Genomic DNA, 20,815 nt, shown 5'->3' on the forward strand with positions numbered 1-20,815 from the left:
TGCATTTAAACAAAAAAGCTATTTATTTTATCTTCATGTGTGTTCATGTTTTATCAATAATGCATTTTCAAGATAATATTATATATCATTATCAGTGTTTGTTTGCGCATGTGCATGTTTGTGTGTGCGTAATACACATACCTATAAAACTTTGTATATTTGCGTAATACACACACACATATATAAGTCCATTGCTCACTTAATATGAGTTAGAGACTGACATTAAGTACACACAGTCAGTGGCAGGACACCAACTAGGTTCTGTAGTTTATGTTGAAAGTTTTCTCACCACTGGCAACTGCACACAGACCCCATCCCTCCAGTCCTATTCTCAAAGCAGCAGCTGTGAACATTCCCTGCAGTATCCCAGCCAATAGGACACTTCCGATGGACTTTTGCCATGTTGTCAGCACACTATTAAATGTACAAACAAAATGCGATTATAAAAAAGTATGTTAATAATGAAAGGTTATTATACTGTTAAATTTATTGAAATAAGCTCAGGAAATAAGAGTCAGAAAGACTAAGCAAACAGCCTGAAATACCAGTGATGGCTGAGCTGGAGAAATAAGTGTGAGGTTTAAACCGATCTTTGTGCTCAGACATCCAGACCCTGCAATTAGGAACGTACAGTCATGGGTATGTTTAAACACACAAACAGGCTTCCAGTTTTGCAGAAACCCAGTTTCAGCTGTGAACAGCGGACTGACACTGACAGGGCAAAGAGGGGGAAAAAAGTCAAGTCGATCACGTGACAAATGCGATGACATCATTTCAGCAAAATCTAGGACACGGAGGGAGGAGAGACTGCAAGCAGGACAGTGGGAGGGTTCATGGTACCATGCAACACTAGGCCTGGTCTGATAGCATCTACTGTGAGACTGTCTCCACAGATTTACTTTAAAGTGCACTGCTCACAAACTCAGTGGTCCCTGTGGATGATAAGCTTTAATTGAACTTTTTCATTTTAATTCTCAACCATGTGTAATAGTCAAAAATAATATCTAATATGACTAAATAAATGTGATGCAAGACTATTGTCTCTAATGGCAAGTCAGGGGTATTGCAATACAGTAATAAACAGCTGTGTTTGTGGCAACCTAGAATTTACAGTATGATTTATATTAACCATATACAGAAAATGCTCATCTTTATTGTTTAATTCAATTTTATTTGTATAGCACTTTTCACAATAATTATTGGTTCAAAGCAGCTTTACAAAAGATGCACATTATTATTTTACAATCAAAATCAGAAAAGTTACTATAATTATGGTATTAGTTACCATAATTTTATTAGTTGCTAATTACTTTAATTAATTTGTATCTAATAGCTTTTAGCAGTTAAAGCTGTTAGCATAGTTACCCACATGGAAAGAACCTATATGAGGATATATGCGCATATATGAAACCTATATGCAGTATATATGCACATATATAATATATACGCTGCATATATGCGTATGTATGCCACATATAGGCAAAATTGAGGTGAATATATGTGCATATACAGGCCATATAGGTCTCCTGTATTGCTTCTTTATATCCACATATAAGCCCTATATGTACATACATGTCTCCTATCTCATATCACACTTTGGCAACTGTCATACATGATACCTACTGTAGCTCATATTTTCTATTATCAAGGCAATGACTAAGAGCTAACAAAAAAAAACGCAAAAAAAGTATGTATGTGCGAACACTTGAAAGTGGTATCACATGTAATTGGCATGTTATGGAATTTACCTATGGCAAACACACACACAATATATATATATATATATATATATATATATATATAAATACATACACACATATATATATGCCTGCGTGTGTGTGTATGTGTGTGTGTACTTATAATATAAATATATGAACATATAATATAGGAAAATGTCAAATTTTATGCCACATATATTAAAAACCTATATCAAAATCTGTATTAAAACATTTGTTTATATAGTTTCTTTCCGTGTGGGTAATCTGCAGTTATTTAGTATATATGTGATGTTTATGTGTAGATGTTCAATGAAGTGTATTTGTGTATTAAGTGTATGTGTTGTTCTCAAAGTCTTCAATGGCTGGCATCATGTCTGTACAGGTCTTGGATCTATTATGTCTATTAAAACATCAGAAAGTTATTAAAATATTATTTTTAGTGTTTTTTCTACAGTAATGTGATATTTGTTCTTTCATTAAATGATTTGAAAGTTGATTTGAAACATGAATCTTATATTATCTGCAAACTGATCATTACAATTATCAAATTACAGAACATTATTCGTTTTGGTTTTGATGATAAAATAAACATCTTCATAACATGTTAAAATAATATTACATTTTAAGCAGGTGAAAGAAAGCAAATCCAAACCTAAAGGATGATAAAAGGTTTCAATCTTAAGCACAATTTAGTGTTATAAAGATTCACAAATATGATTTAATATTTCAGAATTCATTTAAGATTAAGAACAGAAAGTCACAGTTTACGAAATACTACAGTGCTGCAGTTAAAGTCTGTGTCCATAAAATTAAATTTCACTGTATAATTTACAGTAACAAAAAAGGGCGCCACAGTGGTTAGCGCTGTTGCATCACAACAAGAAGGTCGCTGGTTCGAGCCCCAGCTGGGTCAGTTGGCATTTCTGTGTGGAGTTTGCATGTTCTCCTCGTGTTCATGTGGGTTTCCTCCACAGTCCAAATGCATGCGGTATAGGTGAATTGAATAAGCTAAATTGGCCTTATGTGTGTGAATGAGTGTGTATGGGTTTTTCCTAGTACTGGGTTGCGGTTGGAAGGGCATCCGCTGTGTAAAGCATATGCTGGATAAATTGGTGGTTCATTCCGCTGTGGCAACCCCTTAATAATAAAAAGACTAAGCCGTATAAAAAAAAAATGAATGAATGAAAACAAACTACATAGCATAGAAAAACGACGAGGTTTCATAGGCCCATGTGTTCATCACAAAATATCAGATAGCCTAGATTTTAAAGGTAGCTATTAGAAATATTAAATAAATTTGACGACTTATATATTTTAAACTATTAGGGAGATTTGAAACCTCACACAATACAACATTAAATTAAAATTAAAGTAAAATATCGATGATTTCCATAATTAAACCAAACGTTTTAATAACGCCTCACTATAAAAAACCGTGTGTTTTGATAGCTCGCATGAAAGGAATAATTTACAAACCTAAATGACGACAACAGCTTTCAGTCTGAAGCACATTTTAGCATGTGTATCAAGTGTAAGCGAGTAAAGGAATATCAGGTGTGCAGTTCACTGCACTGATTTACATCGCTCTAATCCTCCTTCCTCGTTGGACGTCACGCTGACTTTGGCTCCTCCCCTTCATCCTCCACACAGACTGCCTCAATCTTGGACAGCGGGTTCACAGTTACTCCCAACTATATAGAAATTTCCTCCTGCCTCCTGACACCCGTCTCATCGCTCCATCCCCTCCAGAACAATGGTGAGTGCACATATTTTCCCGTTCACTTCATATAACGTCGCGCCAAGCATTCGCGTCTATAAGTGTGTGTGTCATTTAATCCTCGTCTGGTGTTTTTCAAAGCTGCTTTTCTTTGTCATTCAGCGCGCGCCCTTTGCTTAAAATGGAGGCGAGGCTCGCGACATTGCGACGATGTGACGCCGCGCAGAGATTTATTACCTTTTTACCTGTAATTATAAGTATTAGGATGAATGTTGCATTTAAATCTGTTATTCATCATGCATTTGGCTTTTAAATGCCTTTACAAGCGCACAGCAGATTACATTCATCCATCCATCAAGCCATTCATTCATTCATTCGCTCATAATGGTGATTCAGAATATGCTTGACATTTCAAGCTGTTTGTCAAGCGTCATTATAAATAACATAATGAGTATTTTTTCTTGTAAATGATGCATAAACCCTTTTTTGTTTTTCACAAAATAGCTATATAGGCTATTGCACCTGTCTCAAGGGTGCATCTCCATCTTACATGATGAAATGGAATTGAAATGCATTGCAGTGATAACCAAGAGAGCGTGCATTTGTCTCAATCGTTATACATTCTTATAGAATATAATAATGCATTATCTTTTTATTTAGAATTTGGTGTTATTTATTTATTTAGAAATAAAATCATAGCTTTTTAACTTGCAAAGGTGACTTAAATGAGATCTTAAAAATGCACACAAAGATTTACATTTCCTCCCCATTTTTTGGGTTGCAAGCTCTTCTGTCAACACAAATTGACAGAATTTTCTTGAAATTTGCATCCACCCCTCCTCCCATCCGCATGAGGAGTAAACTGGGTGGGGACTGCAGCTGTCTGCAGAAGCTCATGTCTGGCCTGTGCAGTAGATGACTGCATTTCTATTCCTGTATTCCTATTCCACAGCTGTTATTATGCCCATTGAGATTTTACATTAAATGCTTAAAGCTTGTATTTATTTTCTGAGATTCTTTAAATTACATTTCTGTGATCTGCCTTCATTCTATTGCCAGGGCAGCTTGACAATGCAATAAAATATTCAAAATATATATGACCATATATAAAAATGGAAGAAATGTTTATTCAAAAAGACACACCGATAAAGCAATGTTCTAATCTTGCTTCAAATTGTCATTAAGTGCATCCATTTCTGCTTCTACAAAAAATCATATGAAATATAAATTCCTCCTTATTGAAATCCACCATCTTATGTAAACCGTCAAGGTGACTTAAAAAGGGAAAAAGGTAGTTTTCCGTCAAGGTTTTTATTGTTCTCTTTCAGCGGCTTGTCGTGCATGGTTTGGCAAGCCTGTTCTATGTGGGTGGGGCATCTGCCTTGTTCCCATTCTGCTGCCTCATTCCCTTTGAATAAAAAGAACTGACTGCTTTCTTTGTTCTTCCTTTTGGTGACCATCAAGTCTTTCTAATGCTATTTTACCACTTTATGTGTCTGTCCATAAGGTAAATATAATTTAGCAGGGGATTACATTGCATCTGTGGTACATTTCTCATGCAGAGATGTTGTTTCTATTGTTGTACCCTAATGACGCTTGAATAGAATGATGCTTTTGCACTTTTTGAGAACCAGCAAAACTGTCATGATTATGTTATTAACTATAATAACAGAAATTCTTCCCCATTGCTCTTCGCAGCGTGAGTGCATCTCTATCCACGTCGGTCAGGCTGGAGTCCAGATTGGCAATGCCTGCTGGGAGCTGTATTGTCTTGAGCATGGCATCCAGCCGGACGGACAGATGCCCAGCGACAAAACCATCGGAGGAGGCGATGACTCCTTCAACACCTTCTTCAGTGAGACCGGAGCTGGAAAGCACGTCCCCAGGGCTGTGTTTGTAGACCTGGAGCCCACTGTCATTGGTGAGATCATGTTGCTAAATTTTAAAATAGATCATTATGTATTATTTTGTTAATAATTTATTAATTTGATTGGCTAGTTTAATAACATTTCTTCTTGACCCGTCTGTCCAGATGAGGTGCGCACTGGGACATACCGTCAGCTGTTCCACCCTGAGCAGCTCATCACAGGAAAGGAAGATGCTGCTAATAACTATGCTCGTGGTCACTACACTATTGGAAAAGAAATCATTGACCTGGTGCTGGACAGGATTCGCAAACTGGTAGGTAGTTTTCAATAAACAAACATCAAATTAATGAAACGTTATGTTGCGATTGACCAATTGCTTTGTTTTTAGGCCGACCAGTGCACAGGTCTCCAGGGTTTCCTGGTCTTCCACAGCTTTGGTGGTGGTACCGGTTCTGGCTTCACCTCTCTGCTGATGGAGCGTCTGTCCGTCGACTATGGCAAGAAGTCCAAGCTTGAGTTCTCCATCTACCCCGCTCCTCAGGTCTCCACCGCTGTGGTAGAGCCTTACAACTCCATCCTGACCACTCACACCACCCTAGAGCACTCCGACTGTGCCTTCATGGTAGACAATGAGGCCATTTATGATATCTGCCGTAGGAACCTTGACATTGAGCGCCCTACTTACACCAACCTCAACAGGCTGATCAGTCAGATTGTGTCCTCCATCACAGCCTCCCTTAGGTTTGATGGTGCCCTCAATGTGGATCTCACGGAGTTCCAGACCAACTTGGTGCCCTATCCTCGTATCCACTTCCCTCTGGCTACCTATGCCCCAGTGATCTCCGCAGAGAAGGCTTACCATGAGCAGCTCTCTGTGGCTGAAATCACCAATGCTTGCTTCGAGCCGGCCAATCAGATGGTCAAATGCGACCCACGTCACGGCAAGTACATGGCTTGCTGCCTGCTGTACCGTGGTGATGTGGTGCCCAAAGATGTGAACGCCGCAATCGCCACCATCAAGACCAAGCGCACCATCCAGTTTGTGGACTGGTGTCCCACTGGTTTCAAGGTTGGCATCAACTACCAGCCTCCCACTGTGGTTCCAGGTGGTGATCTGGCTAAAGTGCAGAGGGCCGTGTGCATGCTGAGCAACACCACAGCTATTGCTGAGGCCTGGGCTCGTCTGGATCATAAGTTTGATCTGATGTACGCCAAGCGTGCCTTTGTGCACTGGTATGTGGGTGAGGGTATGGAGGAGGGAGAGTTCTCTGAGGCCAGAGAGGACATGGCTGCCCTGGAGAAAGATTATGAGGAGGTTGGTGTCGACTCCATCGAGGGTGAGGGAGAAGAAGAGGGCGAGGAGTATTAAAATATTCACTAAATGTCTAAAACTGAAAACAGTAGACCGCTAATTTACACACGATAAACATGAGGTATCAAGTGTAAAGTCTACTCCTAAATGTTAGAGACACATTCTTGATAAATTGTTGTGTTGTTATGGCCAGTATGATTATTATTTGTGGAATTTGCTTGCCAAATTTGGAATAAATTGATGGTGATGTGCTACAATCTGTCTACGTGCAGTTCTTTAAAAATCTTTCTTGTACATGTTAACATAAGCTTTTGGTTTTAAGACATTCTGGGCATTGAAGATAAGTAATCTGCTTACTAACCTTTGGCAGGTTTGGCTTCCAACCACTTGGGATGAAGGAAAAGTAGATTAGTAGTCACTCAGTGGTCGGTATTAAGGCCATTCTAGGTTTTTAGGGAGGTGCAAGTGAGTAACAGCAATAGTTTGGTAGCACAGATGAAGGAAAGCAGGTCATGATATCAAAAAGGACTTATAGTAAACAGCCTAAAGATAAGATAATTATCTAAGATAATGAGGCCAGAAAGTAATAGCAGCTTTTGTGATATTTTATTCAATTGTGTTTAAAAATGAATGCATGGGGAATTTAGGTTTCCTTCTTAAATTCAAGTTTAAAGTACAGATGCTATAATTAAAAACAGTTTTTGGTAGAAAAAAGTGTTTTGTGGTCAAATGTTTGTACAAAAATAATACAAAATCCAATTCAAACATTAAAGATTGAAAAGTGGTACAAAAGGTTCAAATTTCTTAATGCTATTCAAAATAGTGCCAATGCTACCTACATTCTTTCACCATTGAATGTAAAATTCACACTACTCCTTTTTTCTGATCCACCGTCTGCTGGTTCATCAGGCTCCAGAAAAGCGCTGGCATCGAGCACACGCCGGCATCATTTGATTGGCATGCCGCAGGATCCTCAGTCAGCCTTTGGTACCCTTTAAGATGCCTAGAAAGGTTAAAACATCAAGGCCAGTCAGTGTTTTCCAACTATGTTAATGTTCACACAAATCTCTTAATGATTAAGGGGAAGGGGGAAACCTAAAGCATTGCTTGAATAATTCATAATACTTCACAAATAATTAATGCCAGCTAAATAAATCAGTGGATGCTTTAAAAATGACTCACTTATATGCAAAAGCTACAGCCGCCATTGCTGATACGACAGTCAAGATGCCCAACAACAGGGCAGCGGCACCTGCGGGTGTCAACTTGGAACCTGCTAAACGATATAATTGCACAATCACTCTCGTTTTGGATTACCATGCATGGTGTTGCAAGATTAAATAAGCTCACCTATGTTAATGTTAACCCTGGCATTTGTGACAGCCATACTGACGTCATTCGCCATGGACACGTTAATGCAGAAGGTTCCAGAGTCATTGAAGAAATGGCGAAGGATGAGTTGGCAATCTGAAGATGGGCTCACGGCATTGCAGATGGTCATAACTGGTGCGTGACAGTCAGCATCCGACACTATAGTGCACACTTCAGTGGGGATGCTAAAAAGACAAGGCTCATGAATTCTACACTTCATTCATATATTGCTTAAAATGATTCTCTGAAGTAAATACTACACAAAAACAAATGCTAATTTCTACATTTAGGGTTTCCGCAGATTTCACAAAGTTAAATTTAAGACATTTTTAAGACCATTATGAATGAAATTTTAGACTTACACAGGGCTAAATGCTAAAGATTTATTTCCAAATATCCCAGTTGGAAAATATTTACACTTAACCTATTAAAAATGATTATAATTTAATAATATAATAATAAAAAATATAAGTCAGGTCAGTATCCTCAGCAGTAAATAAATGGGAAACTTTTAAGCAAATTTTACTATAAGTAATGATATGCTATATTTAAATAAATAGTAAAACGTTTTATTGAGATTGTTGGTGATTGTATGGGTGTTAATGGCGAGTGTGGGCAGCTATACATGAACAAAGGAAAATTAAGACCTGTTAAAAAAGATCTAAGACCTATAACACAATATTTCAGTAAATTTAGGACTTTTTAAGGTCTAAAATTTAGCTTTTGAGATTTAAGACTTTTTAAGACCCCACAGACACCCTGATGTTATATAATTTAGTTCTGAAAAGTAGTATATGATAATAGAATAAAAGAAATTTTAAATTGTATATTATGTTTTGAGAAATTAACTTGTAGGTGTATATTCATTGGAATTGTTTATGGTTACAATGATTTTTATTTTTTTTAATTATGTAAAATCTGTGATATCTTGTGTTTTTCACTGTTTTCTAGTTGTATTTACACAGTTTTTTAGTAGTTGTTCATTTGTTTTGTTATGTGTAGTAGTCATCTGCTGTTTTATGACATTTAGGATTCATTTTCTACTCAAATTGACACATTCATACAAAACAAAACTTGACTGCTAGCCTTGTGCATCGAAGATTGAGTTCTCTATGTTCGGTTATGTACTTCATAGCATTTGTGACAGTATGTTCAGTCATTCATTCTTTTCCTTCAGTTTAGTTCCTTTATTCATCAGAGGTCGCCACAGCGGAATGAACTGACACCTTATCCAGCATGTTTTACACAGTGGATGCCCTTCCAGCCGCAGCCCACCACTGGAAAACCCATATACAACGGCCAATTTAGCTTATTCAATTCACCTATAGCGCATGTCTTTGGACTGTGGGGGAAACCGCAGTACCCGGAGGAAACCCATGTCCCAACTGACCCAGCTGGGGCTCAAACCAGCAACCTTTTTGCTGTGAGGTGACAGTGCTAACCACTGAGCCACCATGCTGCCCTGTCGGTAAAGTATCAGATTGTAATCTGTGCATAAGTCAGACCTTTCAAAAAAACTCTTCCTCTGAATTCACAAATTCTTCATAAATATAGGAACTGATAGAATGTTTACATTGTTACGTCAAATAATCAAGTAAAACCTACTTAACAAATATTTGACTTCTATAAAACTTAGTTTAGTCATCCAAAAATTAAAATTCTGTTATTAATTACCGTCATGTCATTCTAATCCAGAGATCTTCAGATATTTTTGACAAAATCTTGCTTCATAGACAATAAGGGTTCGGAAAAGTCTAAAACCAAAACAGCCAAAAGTCCAAGTGACTTCATTGGTTCAAGAACACTTTTGTGTGCCAAAAAAACCCTGTAAAAATGACTTTATTTGCCAGTGCCTTCTGTCCCAGATCAAGGTGCATGTTTATGTGGATTTTCCCCTTATTACAGTTGGACCACTGAAGTCAAATGTTTTGACATGTTTTTGTTCCTTTATTAGACTTTTAATGTCTTGGGACCATTGCTGTCTATGGAGGTTGAGGGAGCTCTCAGATTTTATCTAAAATATCTTAATTTGTGAAGACGAACGAAGGTCTCAGAGGATTGGAATGACACAATGGTGAGTAATTAAACAGAATGTTAATTTCTGGGTGAACTCATTAGTTATGTTACCATCTACATATTTTTAGCCAGTTTTGGATATGCACATTAAACATGGTTAATGGAAATACCAAGATGAGCATACATTTTGCCATACAATTTACAACATTGCGCATGAGTAAAGGTGGGTCCTAGTATCTGCGCCACACTAGCCACGATGGAAAAAATTGTCTTGCTTTTAGCTCTGCGAAACATGCGAACATCACCCAACTTTAAAATGATTTTGAGGCGGAGAAAGGAAAGGGCAGTCATCGCAGCTTGCGCCTATGGTTTATATATGGTGTCCTCCACCATTCACAGGAATTTGTGGGTACGAGAGAGATCTCATAGCTGGTGGTAGCAAATTGTGGCAGGCTTTAATGAGGAACAGTGGGTCCAAAATCTTAGGATAAGCACACACATGCTCTTTCTTCTACGTCATTAAACCGTGGAGAAGTACCACATTGTAGCAAGTTTAATCTCGTACAAAACGGGATGCCTCAATAAATCCGATCTGCCTGTTTACATGATAGTCACATTGTCACATATCCTATTTATATCTAATTTATTTCCACATATGAAGGAGGCCTGAAACTGATCTCTGAATATCCGAATGCATGTATTTTTTTTTGTGTTTACACTGTCATACAGATCCGATCTGTGTCACATATGAGAAATAAATCGGAATTGGGTCACATTTAACTGGCAGTGTAAACAGGGCCTTAGATATTGCTTGATATTAATAGCAGGTTTGGCATGCTGTCCCGGGAGGGAACCCTGAGGTCCAAGATAATTAAGGCCAGGGCTCCCGTCTGGTCAATGAGCATGTAAGGAGGTCTGAGATCAGGTAGTTCTCGATAACTCCCATTGGTAAAGGAGGAAAAGATGGGAGGGGGATGGGGTGGATGGGGGATTCTTTAGAAATTAAGATAAGGGAATAAGGTGAGACTGACTATTTATTGTGAGTTTGGAATAATATGACTGGTTTATTAATGATTGCAGATGAGAGAATGGCTGCAATCCATCACATCAAGTACTCCTCCTGAAATTAGTTTGTGAAACTTCACAAAGAAAAGATTTATGCGGCTTCTCTTACCGCAGTAAATTCAGTTTTTAAATTTTATATTTGGCGCCAGTTTACCAGGAAGTGACTATTTTGTTTTCTTTGACTCATTCGATGCAAACTCTGCTTTATTCGCACATCTTTAATGCGATATTCCAGTTTTGCACATAAATTTATTTAACATTTTTGGATGGAAACATATCTAGTGACTTAAAAAGCACAAACAAAAATCTGGCTAAAAACAGATTCTTTTTTCTCAGTGTATATTTTATGGATCCAACTGCATGTTTTGGAAGATCTCACCTTCCTTGGCAAGAAACAGTGAAATCGACAGCATTCTGCTCCATCTCAGTTAGCAGAAAGCCATCAGCTACAGCCACCTGGACGATCTGCACACTCTCAATGCCCTCTGAACAAACAAGCTTACATTATTCTTCAAGGCCGATAGCGTAATGCAAAGAAACATGATCTGATAAAGGGAGGAGGCTCACCGATAATCTCGATATCAGTTGAGAAGGATCCATAGCGGTAAATCACACAGCCATTTATGTTTGGGGCCTGACGCTTTATTATCGACACATGGGCTTGGTTTTCAATAGACTCATCCTCCACCATTGCCATGTCTGTGGCTGATGTTTTGGGAAATTAATTTTTACATTTATATAAAACGTTTGGTTTATATTATTACATCTGATAAAACATCTTTATTGAAAATATAGGAATAAAGAAAAACAACTTACCAGTTGCCTTCAGTGGAGTGTTTGTCACAACATTCAGTGTTTCAGACATCTTAAAATCAGGTATAAGATCAACAACCTGCTTCTCGAGGCCGGATTTTGATAGATCTCCATTAGTAGGTGCAGGTGGAACAGTTTTCATTGCTGACAGGGGTGTGGATTTCACAAAGGGTGCTGAAAAATGTCTGGTAGGATGATCTGTTGAATCATGAAGTAAACGATAAACACTTTGACTTTTACTTTGGCTGGTATTAGCGCTGAATGAAGCTTGTGTCAAGAATAAAAATGGTGACTTTTTTCCCCCTCACAATTCTGACTTTGAGCTCTTGCAGATGACTTTCAGAGAACATCCGAATTGCAAGAAATATTAAAATATTAATAATGTTTATTGTAAAGGATACCTAGCCTATACATTACAGTGAGGAGTACTAAATCTGCAGTAAAAAGCAAAGAAGTTGAGGACTTATACTTTTACATAACATTATACTGAGCTCAAACCTATTTATTTATTTTTTACAAAATTAATGTAGTTACACCATGGTAGCTGAACCACAAATTCATTACGATTTTGCTCCACTAACCATAGTTTCACCATGGTATTCATTAGAGATGCACTGAAACGAAAAACTCTGAGCCAAAACCGAAACTTCTGGATGCATTTGGCTGAAAAATGCAATTATTTCATAAGACTTTTTACATAATAAAATTAATAACCAATGAAATAACCACATTTTATTGGCAAAAAAAGTTATTGGCAGCAAAGTAGTGCTACTGCAAGAGGCAGCAATAAGTAAATGACATAAAAATGTCCTTTCAATGCATTATTTGAGTGGTGATATACGAGTGAGTAATTTTTAGTTATTTGACTTTTACACTGAGCATGTGCAGATCATACATTGAGAAGTATAAGTGTACAGGAGTGGAATATCCACAAAGTAGAATATTATGCTATTTTAAACTTGCGTGCATAAGCTTGTCGATTACATGCTCTTTAGCTCTTGTCTTTGGTAATAGAACAACAATAACCCACCCTTGCATGATGCAAGCCATTGAAATGAATGGGTTTCATAGTGCACTGCTTCCCGGGTCCATTGTGACACCACTTCACACAGCGCAGTGACAACGGCTGGAAGGAGATTAAAACCAGAACACTGCTACACAGAAATTTCATCTTATAATTTCAGCCATTTTTTTCTTTCGGCTGACAATTGGCTGATAATTTTTTTTGGCCAAAAATTCAGTGCATCCCTAGTATTCATAATAAAACTGTGGATAGTAATCCATTCATCAAGAAAACATGCGTAATACCCATGTACTATAATAAAACCATGGTTCACTTTCATAAGGGTGGGTAACTTCTATTTGTAGGACATTCGACTACAAGTTTATTCATTAGAACATTTCCTTTTAATATTTAAATTTATATATATATTGTAGTAAATTGTAGTAAAAAATACATAATTTGTGTATTTTGTCCAGCAGTGTCAGTAAAGAGTTAAAGCATGCAGTGCACCTGTAGCGAGGTGTTCGCTGGGGTGTTTGGGGCTCTCAGAGGTGAAGGTGTTGGCAGTGGATCCTTCAACTGGAGGATTCGGTGGTCCCGAACAAGACGGATCTGGAATAGCTGCCTGCACAACAACTTGTGGCTTGAAGGGTCCAGATGCAATGTAAGTGTGTGTGACGGTGGATTCCCTGGATATTACAGTGCCACTGCCATCTCCGAAGTTCCAGTTGAAAGTCACGTCAGATTTGCTCAAGTACTCACTGGGGTCGTGAAGGGTGATGCTGAAGGCCACTGCTCTGTTCTGGACGAATTTGTGATCGCCTTGGTCTTTGTCGTTTACCTGCGTCAGAGAAACCGCAAAGGGAATCTGGTCTAGAAATATTGGGATGAAATAAAGTATAATGTCATTCATGGTAAGCTTACAAGAAATGATGTACTAAAATCTGTCCTGCTTTTGAAAAATTACAAAGCAACACGATTACCATTCATTCATTTTCTTTTCAGCTTATTACCTTTATTAATCTGGGGTCATCCACAGCGGAATAAACTGCCAACTTATCCAGCATATGTTTTACGCAGTGGCTGCCCTTCCAGCTGCAACCCATCACTGGGAAACATCCATACACTCCCATTCACATACATACATACATAACATGCAAACTACACAGAAATGCCAACTGGCCCAGCCGGGGATCGAACCAGCGACCTTCTTGCTGTGAGGCGATCATGCTACCCAATGCGTCACAGTGCTGCCCGATTACCATCCATCCAGCTAAAATTATTCATTATGCGACAGACCAGTACGTGGCAATCTACAAGTGTTGTCACCTAATTTAATAGCCAAATCGTAGTATGTAGTGAAAACCAATAACACTGGCTATTAAATAAATATATATATATTTTTTTTATTAGAAGTCATATGCCTTCATAATCTTTAATAAAAAATAAGAGGCATCTCTAGTTTCTTGTGTGAGAGTGGGACATGCCAACCCTATGAGATTAACCAATGGACCCTTTTCACAAGACTGTTATGATTATCTTAAATACTTGAATGTTTATAATATTTTGATTTTAAAAAAATGTATGTTATCAGTTTTACAGACGAGAACTGGAATGAGGTAATATATATAATCTATAGATCCTCTATTTGTGCTAGACATAGCCTTATTCAATTTTAAGTGGTACACAGACTTCACCTTTCCAAGGTCAAGCTGGCAAGGATGTGTTCCTCTGTTGACCCCATCTGTACAAGATGCAAGCGGTCCCCTGCTAGATTAGCCCAGATTATCTGTATTTTGATCAAATATTTTTTTTTATCTTACCTCAGAATAATTTGTAAAGATGTTTGTGCAAATCCCTTAAAGTCTGTCTTGGGTATAGTACGTGTAAATAACAACTTGTCAAAAAGTGAACTGGACTGCATTGCCATTGCCTTTCTCTTTTGGCAAGACGTTTGATTTTAATCAATTGGTATCAATAATTTCCCCCTTCTTTTAAACAGTGGGCCAATGATGTGTTGCATTTCTTTTGTCTGGAAAAAAATTTGACTTAATTTAAATGGTTCTGGGTTCAGGTTTACTGCCATGTGGCGTCCTTTCATAAATTACTTCCAAAGCCAAATGTAATTGCAAGTGGACAAAATGATGCTGATGCTGAGGTCTTGAATGTATTGTACTGATGTTGTCTTCATTTTTTTGTCTTTGTTTATATGTGCACAATGTTAAACCACTATGTTTGTATATTTGTTGTGTTGTTAGTCATGTTGATTAATGAATGTATGTTTTGTGACTATTTAAATAAATAAAAAAGGGAAACAAGTTTGTACATTTATATGTATTTATGTATGTATTATATCATTGTGTCAAATTGACGCTTGTGCAAGATGTTTCTAATGCAGCGTCTATGGGGCTAAGAGTAAATTGGACATTGTTCTTTCCTCTGGATGCCCTTATAAGTCTCATACTTATTCTGTAGGAAACACATAGGATGTAAAAGGTTTGGACACCCCTGAGCTAAAGTATTTAACACTTATTATTATGGCAGTATGAAGTACAGTAAGGCTAAAAGACGGTGAAGCGAAAGCAAAATGCTGAGCAATTGCTGATGAGAGACGACTGCGATGTGGTATGAAATCAGCAGAGCTTTTATTATTCCATAATATACCACATCCTGTTCTTCCTAGTGATTTCATAATCACGCTGTTTTATCATAGTACATGCATTTGCAGTCTAATAAAACACACAACATATCAAAAAAGCATGCCGTTTCCCTGTTTTCTGTAAAACCAAACCGGAAATCAAGGGTTCATGTTATCATTAGCATGAACACACAACACAAGGTCCGTTGTCACTACTTAAAATTGCTTGTTTTTATGAAAAAATCTTACATATTTGCCCTTTAACTTCTGCTTGATGCCAACATTTGAGTTAGACTCACCAATGATCGAGAACTGTGTGGATGCAAATCCAATGGGGATGAATCTATCTTTTTGCCTGTAGTGATAGATGACAACATCCATTATATAAGAGCCGAGTGGAACATCATCAGTGTCGATGGTCAGCGAAGAGGATGGACCGTCGCAAACCTGCCAGTATTTACCTATAAATCACAAGAGGAGACGCTAAAGTGAGTACACTAGCTGTGAAAATGCACCTTGCAATACAGCAAGTGCTTTCCTTACCCCAAGTTTTCCATACAAACACATATGGAGGTGGCTTGTCTCCCTGTCTGGAAAAGAGATGAGCATTTGGAGACACAGCGTTCCATGAGTTTTCCTCTGGATACACAGGCTCGCCTTCGTGAAACTGCGTGCCTAAATTAGAAAAGTTTCCATATTATTAAGGTGAAATTGTGCTTTGTAAATAGTCTGAGATTAAGATCAGAGAAGATACCATTGATGGTGCAGTTTTTTGCCCAAACAACTTGTCCATCAGGCAGGACCTTCTGGTTATGAGGGAACACGATGTCAATGGTGAAGCTGATTTTAGCACCGGTCAAGGTGGGGGCATCATTTCCCACATCAAACTTCAGCTGGCCACCTGTAGAAAGGCACATTTATGCATATGTGCTATTAAAAATAAGAGTCCTAAAAGAGGATTTTTGCAGTGATGCCACAGAAGAACGTGCTGTTTCAGAAATGTAACTTTAATAAAGACAGTGATATAATAAATGTGAAATTTACTTTAATAAACGTACTGTATGTTGATTATTAAGCTATAACCAGTGGTCCTAAGCGTTTGTATTAAACTAATTTATATTTTACTAAAAAAAATAAAAGCATTATGTACTTGTAATTATGTATTGTATTATTGATGAGGTAAAAAAGTATGGACAATAGCCAAAAATACATGCATGGGTCAAAATTAAAGACATTTCTTTTATGCAATGAAGATTTTGTATAAATGTCCTACTGCACATGTATCAACACTGAATTTTTGCTAAGTAATGTGCTTTGCTAAGCACTACAAATAGTAAACTTTAAAAGGAGATTTAATCAATATTAAGATTTCTTTGAACCCTCAGATTCCTGATCTTCAAATAATTGTATCTCAGCTACATATTGTCCTTTGCTAACATTCATTCATTTACTTTTTGGCTTAGTCTCTTTATTAATCAGGGGTCGCAGTAGATGCCCTTCCAGCAGCAACCCATCACTGGAAAACACCCATACACAGCCATTTACACACATACACTACAGACAATTTAGCTTACCCAATTCACCTATACCACATCTTTGGACTGTGGGTGAAACCGGAGCACCTGGAGGAAACCCACGTGGATGCGGGGAGAACATGCAAACTCCACACAGAAATGCCAACTGGCCCAGCCGATGCTCAAACCAGCAACCTTCTCGCTGTAAGGCGAGAGCGCTACCCACTGTGCCGTGATGTATGGATCTCAATTTGAAAATATCGACATTTGTGACTGGTTTTGAAGTTCAGGGTGACATACTATATGAATCGTAGTGTGAAAAATTCACATTTGATTATGGCTGTCAGGATAAACGGGGTGTCTGCAGGTTCTATCAAGTTAAATTTAAGACTTTTTAAGACCCTTTTATACCAGTTCATGAATTTTAAGGGCAGAATTTTAAAGGGCAGCCTTGGGCTGAAGGGGGTACAGTTCGGGGACCACAGGATCTCATCTTTGTTATTAGCAGACGATGTTGTACTGTTGGCTTGATCGAACATGGACCTTCAGCATGCACTAGGGTGGTTTGCTGCCGAGTGTGACGTGGCTGGGATGAGAATCAGCACCTCCAAGTCCGAGGCCATGGTGTTCCACCGGAAAAAGGTGGTTTGCCATCTCCAGGTTAGAGGAAAGTCCTTACCCCAGGTGGAGAAGTTCAAGTATCTTGGGGTTTGGTGCAGCGGCAGCAGTAATGTGATCTATGTATAGGTCCGTTGAGGTAAAGAAGGAGCTGAGCTGAAAGGCCAAGCTCTTAATTTACCGGTCAATCTACATTTCAACTCTCACCTATGGTCATGAGCTTTGGGTCATGACCAAAAGGACAAGATCTCAGATACAAGCGGCCGAAATAAGTTTTCTTTGCAGGGTGGCAGGGCGTATCCTTATAGATAGGGTGAGGAGCTCTATCACCCAGGAGGAGCTCGGAGTAGAGCCGCTGCTCCTCCACATCGAGAAAAGTCAGCTGAGGTGGCTCAGGCATCTGTTTCCGATGCCTCCTGGATGCCTAACTAGGGAGGTGATCCAGGCATGTCCCACCGGGATGATGCCTCGGGGAAGACCCAGGACATGCTGGAGGGACTATGTCTCTCGGAACGCCTTGGGATCCCCCCCTGAGGAGCTGGAGGAAGTGTCTGGGGAGAGGGAAGTCTAGAGTGCTCTCCTAAGACTGCTGCCCCTGCGACCAGGCCCCGGAAAAGTGGTTGAAAAAGGATGAATGAATGAAGACCCTTTTAAGACCATTATGAATAAAATTTTAGACATACAGTATACAGGGCTAAACACTAATGATTATTTCTAATGGCCCGGTTTGTCACCAAAAAAAAAAAAAAAAAGTAATTTTTTTTGTGGCATACTGTAATGAGTCAAAACAAGAAAATTATAGTTGCATATTTTCACTATAATATACCTATAACATTGATAAAAGTATATTTATTGTGGAGGAAATTACATAAATAATAATGCATTTCTGTTATATAACCTTAAGTTTCATGCCTATTTAAAAATATTATGTCTACTCCCCCTTATTTCTGTAAATAGTTTATTTGTATGAATGGAAGATAAAGTAAAGGGATAATGTATATTGCTTTGTTATTATCATGAGGAACTGTGTAATTGTTTGTTTTGTTTTCCTGATTTGAAGATGAATTGTCATACCTATTGCCTGGCTCCAAACCAAAGCATAAATGTAAATTATTCTAACAGTCATGTAGAAGTGCATTAACCTAACTGTAAGCCTAAACTTAACATAAACGATAAACTTAGCACTTAAATCTGATTGGCTGATTGGAATGTTGTTGCAGGATCAATGAGATGAGTCTGGCTGCAGACTCATGGCTGCAGATGCAACTTGAGCTGCATCCAATGCTTTTTAATGCGCTCACCTAACCCCACCCCTAACCCTACCCCGCACAGTAACGTCACTAGCTCCATTGAGTGCATTGTGTCTGAGATTGCATCTCTGAGTGATGCACTCTCAGCTTGCATCATAAAGGCTACATCCAGATAATATTTGGATCAACATAGATCAGGTTGGCATAAAACCACAATTAACTGTCAGTCCTAAAACTTTTGCTCATGCAGAAAAACATTCGTTTTATAGTGTAAATGATGAGGAATCAAACCCTTTAGTTTGAGCTTGTTGACAACTTGTAGAAATTGTATTTTTATCTTGATGCAAGTGTGGAGTTTAGACATTAAATTGTATAATTTATTATTAAATAAATAGGGGCAGCACGGTGGCTCAGTGGTTAACATTGTCGCCTTACAGCAAGATAGTCGCTGGTTCGAGTCCCGGCTGGGCCAGTTAGCATTTCTGTGTTCAGTTTGCATGTTCTCCCCGTTTTCGTGTGGGTTTCCTCTGGGTGCTCCGGTTTCCCCCATAGTACAAAGCTATGCACTATAGATGAATTGAATAAACTAAATTGGCCATAGTGTATGTGTGTGAATGAGTGTGGATGGGTGTTTCCCAATACTGGGTGGTAGCTGGAAGGGCATCTGCTGTGTAAAACATATACTGGAATATTTGGCAATTCGTTAAACTGTGAAGACCTCAGAATTAGAGACTGAGCCGAAGGAAAATGAATGAATGAATAAATAAATTGGTCTTACCCATCCAGCTGGTTTTGTAGCGTGGGTCTCCATCTTTCCATACTGGGAACCGTTTTGTATTCAGTGTCTGATACTGATTGAATCTGGAATTGGAGTTGCTTCGGTCAACTTGTCCTTAATTAGAGAATCAAAATCAGGAAATTAAAATCAGATCAACTAAAGAGAAAATGCATTGTAACTTTCACTGAGTCACAAGATTAAAGTCTTTGGTTGGTGGAGAGAATGAGAGGCAGGGCATGAGAGCAGATCTAAATCCTGTGCATGTGATGGTCAGCTGTACGGGGATCAGATTTTTGGCTTCATTAAAGACCGTATAAAAAGATAACTTGTTCTTAGAACAAAGCACATAGGCTAGCATAACTCAACATTTGAATGCAATGCTAGACTAAAACCTAGCGCAAGTCAAAACTATTATTGCTCATTATTTTTTTATTAAGATATTATAACGTAATGCACTTGGAGACATTCCTGGGAGATGTTTCGACTTTTAGTGAATATGAGTGGGTCAAGCAGATCAGAATGTGGTCGTGCAGCATTAAATCTGCCCGTAGGGAATTTAAGGAATTGTAGATGGGCAGGTTTAAACTAAATGACCATTCATCCACACACAACTATCCAGCCAAGGCACTGAAATATCCTTCAGCAACATTAATAATACTTAACTTCTTTCTTTTGACTTTCCTTGTGTCCGAAACTATTTTCAATGCAGTTAAAAGAACCCTCCAATAATCCAATACACAACAAAATGATGGAATCTACAAAGACACGGTTATTCGATCATTTTTATCTAAAATACAGTTTTATAAATAATATGGAAACAGTGTTTACTTACTTGTTAATGCCCCGGACAAACTGGATAATATGAATATTGAAGAGAGTAGCTTCATTGTGTCACTTTGTTGGCACTTTAATGACTTTCAGCTCCACAGGCATCGCTCTTTATAAAGCCACGTCTGAATGGCTCCTCCTATCACCTAATACCATTCACTCACTCTTTCTCTGTCTCTCTCTCTCTCACACACACACACACACACACACACACACCTGCAATATTCTCTGATAATGCTGAGCAAGATAATATGATTAATTAATAATTATACAAATTACATGAATTGATTGTACTAAATAACAGTT

The 20,815-nt window shown here is 38.2% G+C and overlaps 2 protein-coding genes across 2 annotated transcripts; one reads left to right on the forward strand and one right to left on the reverse strand.

Annotated features, from left to right (window-relative positions):
* Positions 1-3,352: 3,352 nt before the first annotated feature.
* On the forward strand, positions 3,353-6,872 carry LOC130216792 (tubulin alpha-1B chain). The gene is made up of 4 exons (XM_056448666.1): positions 3,353-3,474; positions 5,134-5,356; positions 5,468-5,616; positions 5,692-6,872. The coding sequence occupies exons 1-4, from the start codon at positions 3,472-3,474 to the stop codon at positions 6,670-6,672; spliced, it is 1,356 nt and encodes a 451-aa protein (XP_056304641.1). The 5' UTR covers positions 3,353-3,471; the 3' UTR covers positions 6,673-6,872.
* A 471-nt stretch (positions 6,873-7,343) lies between these two features.
* pmelb (premelanosome protein b) lies at positions 7,344-20,574 on the reverse strand. The gene is made up of 12 exons (XM_056449675.1): positions 20,514-20,574; positions 19,682-19,795; positions 16,276-16,422; positions 16,065-16,196; positions 15,821-15,982; positions 13,394-13,756; positions 11,884-12,078; positions 11,635-11,772; positions 11,447-11,552; positions 7,966-8,171; positions 7,798-7,888; positions 7,344-7,618 (listed from the first exon to the last, which is right to left on the reverse strand). Exons 1-12 carry the CDS (start codon positions 20,566-20,568, stop codon positions 7,480-7,482), a joined length of 1,848 nt encoding a protein of 615 aa, XP_056305650.1. The 5' UTR covers positions 20,569-20,574; the 3' UTR covers positions 7,344-7,479.
* Positions 20,575-20,815: the final 241 nt, after the last annotated feature.

The sequence above is a fragment of the Danio aesculapii genome, chromosome 23 (genome assembly GCF_903798145.1).
Source record: "Danio aesculapii chromosome 23, fDanAes4.1, whole genome shotgun sequence".
NCBI classification, from domain to species: domain Eukaryota; kingdom Metazoa; phylum Chordata; class Actinopteri; order Cypriniformes; family Danionidae; genus Danio; species Danio aesculapii.

What these genes read in the sequence shown, in the direction of transcription:
- LOC130216792 (XM_056448666.1), top strand. An exon ending in CCTGGAGCCCACTGTCATTG is followed by an intron (nt 5,357 to 5,467) that starts GTGAGATCATGT and finishes CCGTCTGTCCAG; the next exon opens with ATGAGGTGCGCACTGGGACA. An exon ending in TGGACAGGATTCGCAAACTG is followed by an intron (nt 5,617 to 5,691) that starts GTAGGTAGTTTT and finishes CTTTGTTTTTAG; the next exon opens with GCCGACCAGTGCACAGGTCT.
- pmelb (XM_056449675.1), bottom strand. Translation starts at nt 20,568, where the DNA reads ATGAAGCTACTCTCTTCAATATTCATATTATCCAGTTTGTCCGGGGCA. An exon ending in TTTGTCCGGGGCATTAACAA is followed by an intron (nt 19,796 to 20,513) that starts GTAAGTAAACAC and finishes TCTCTAATTAAG; the next exon opens with GACAAGTTGACCGAAGCAAC. An exon ending in CAGGGTTAACATTAACATAG is followed by an intron (nt 7,889 to 7,965) that starts GTGAGCTTATTT and finishes ATCGTTTAGCAG; the next exon opens with GTTCCAAGTTGACACCCGCA.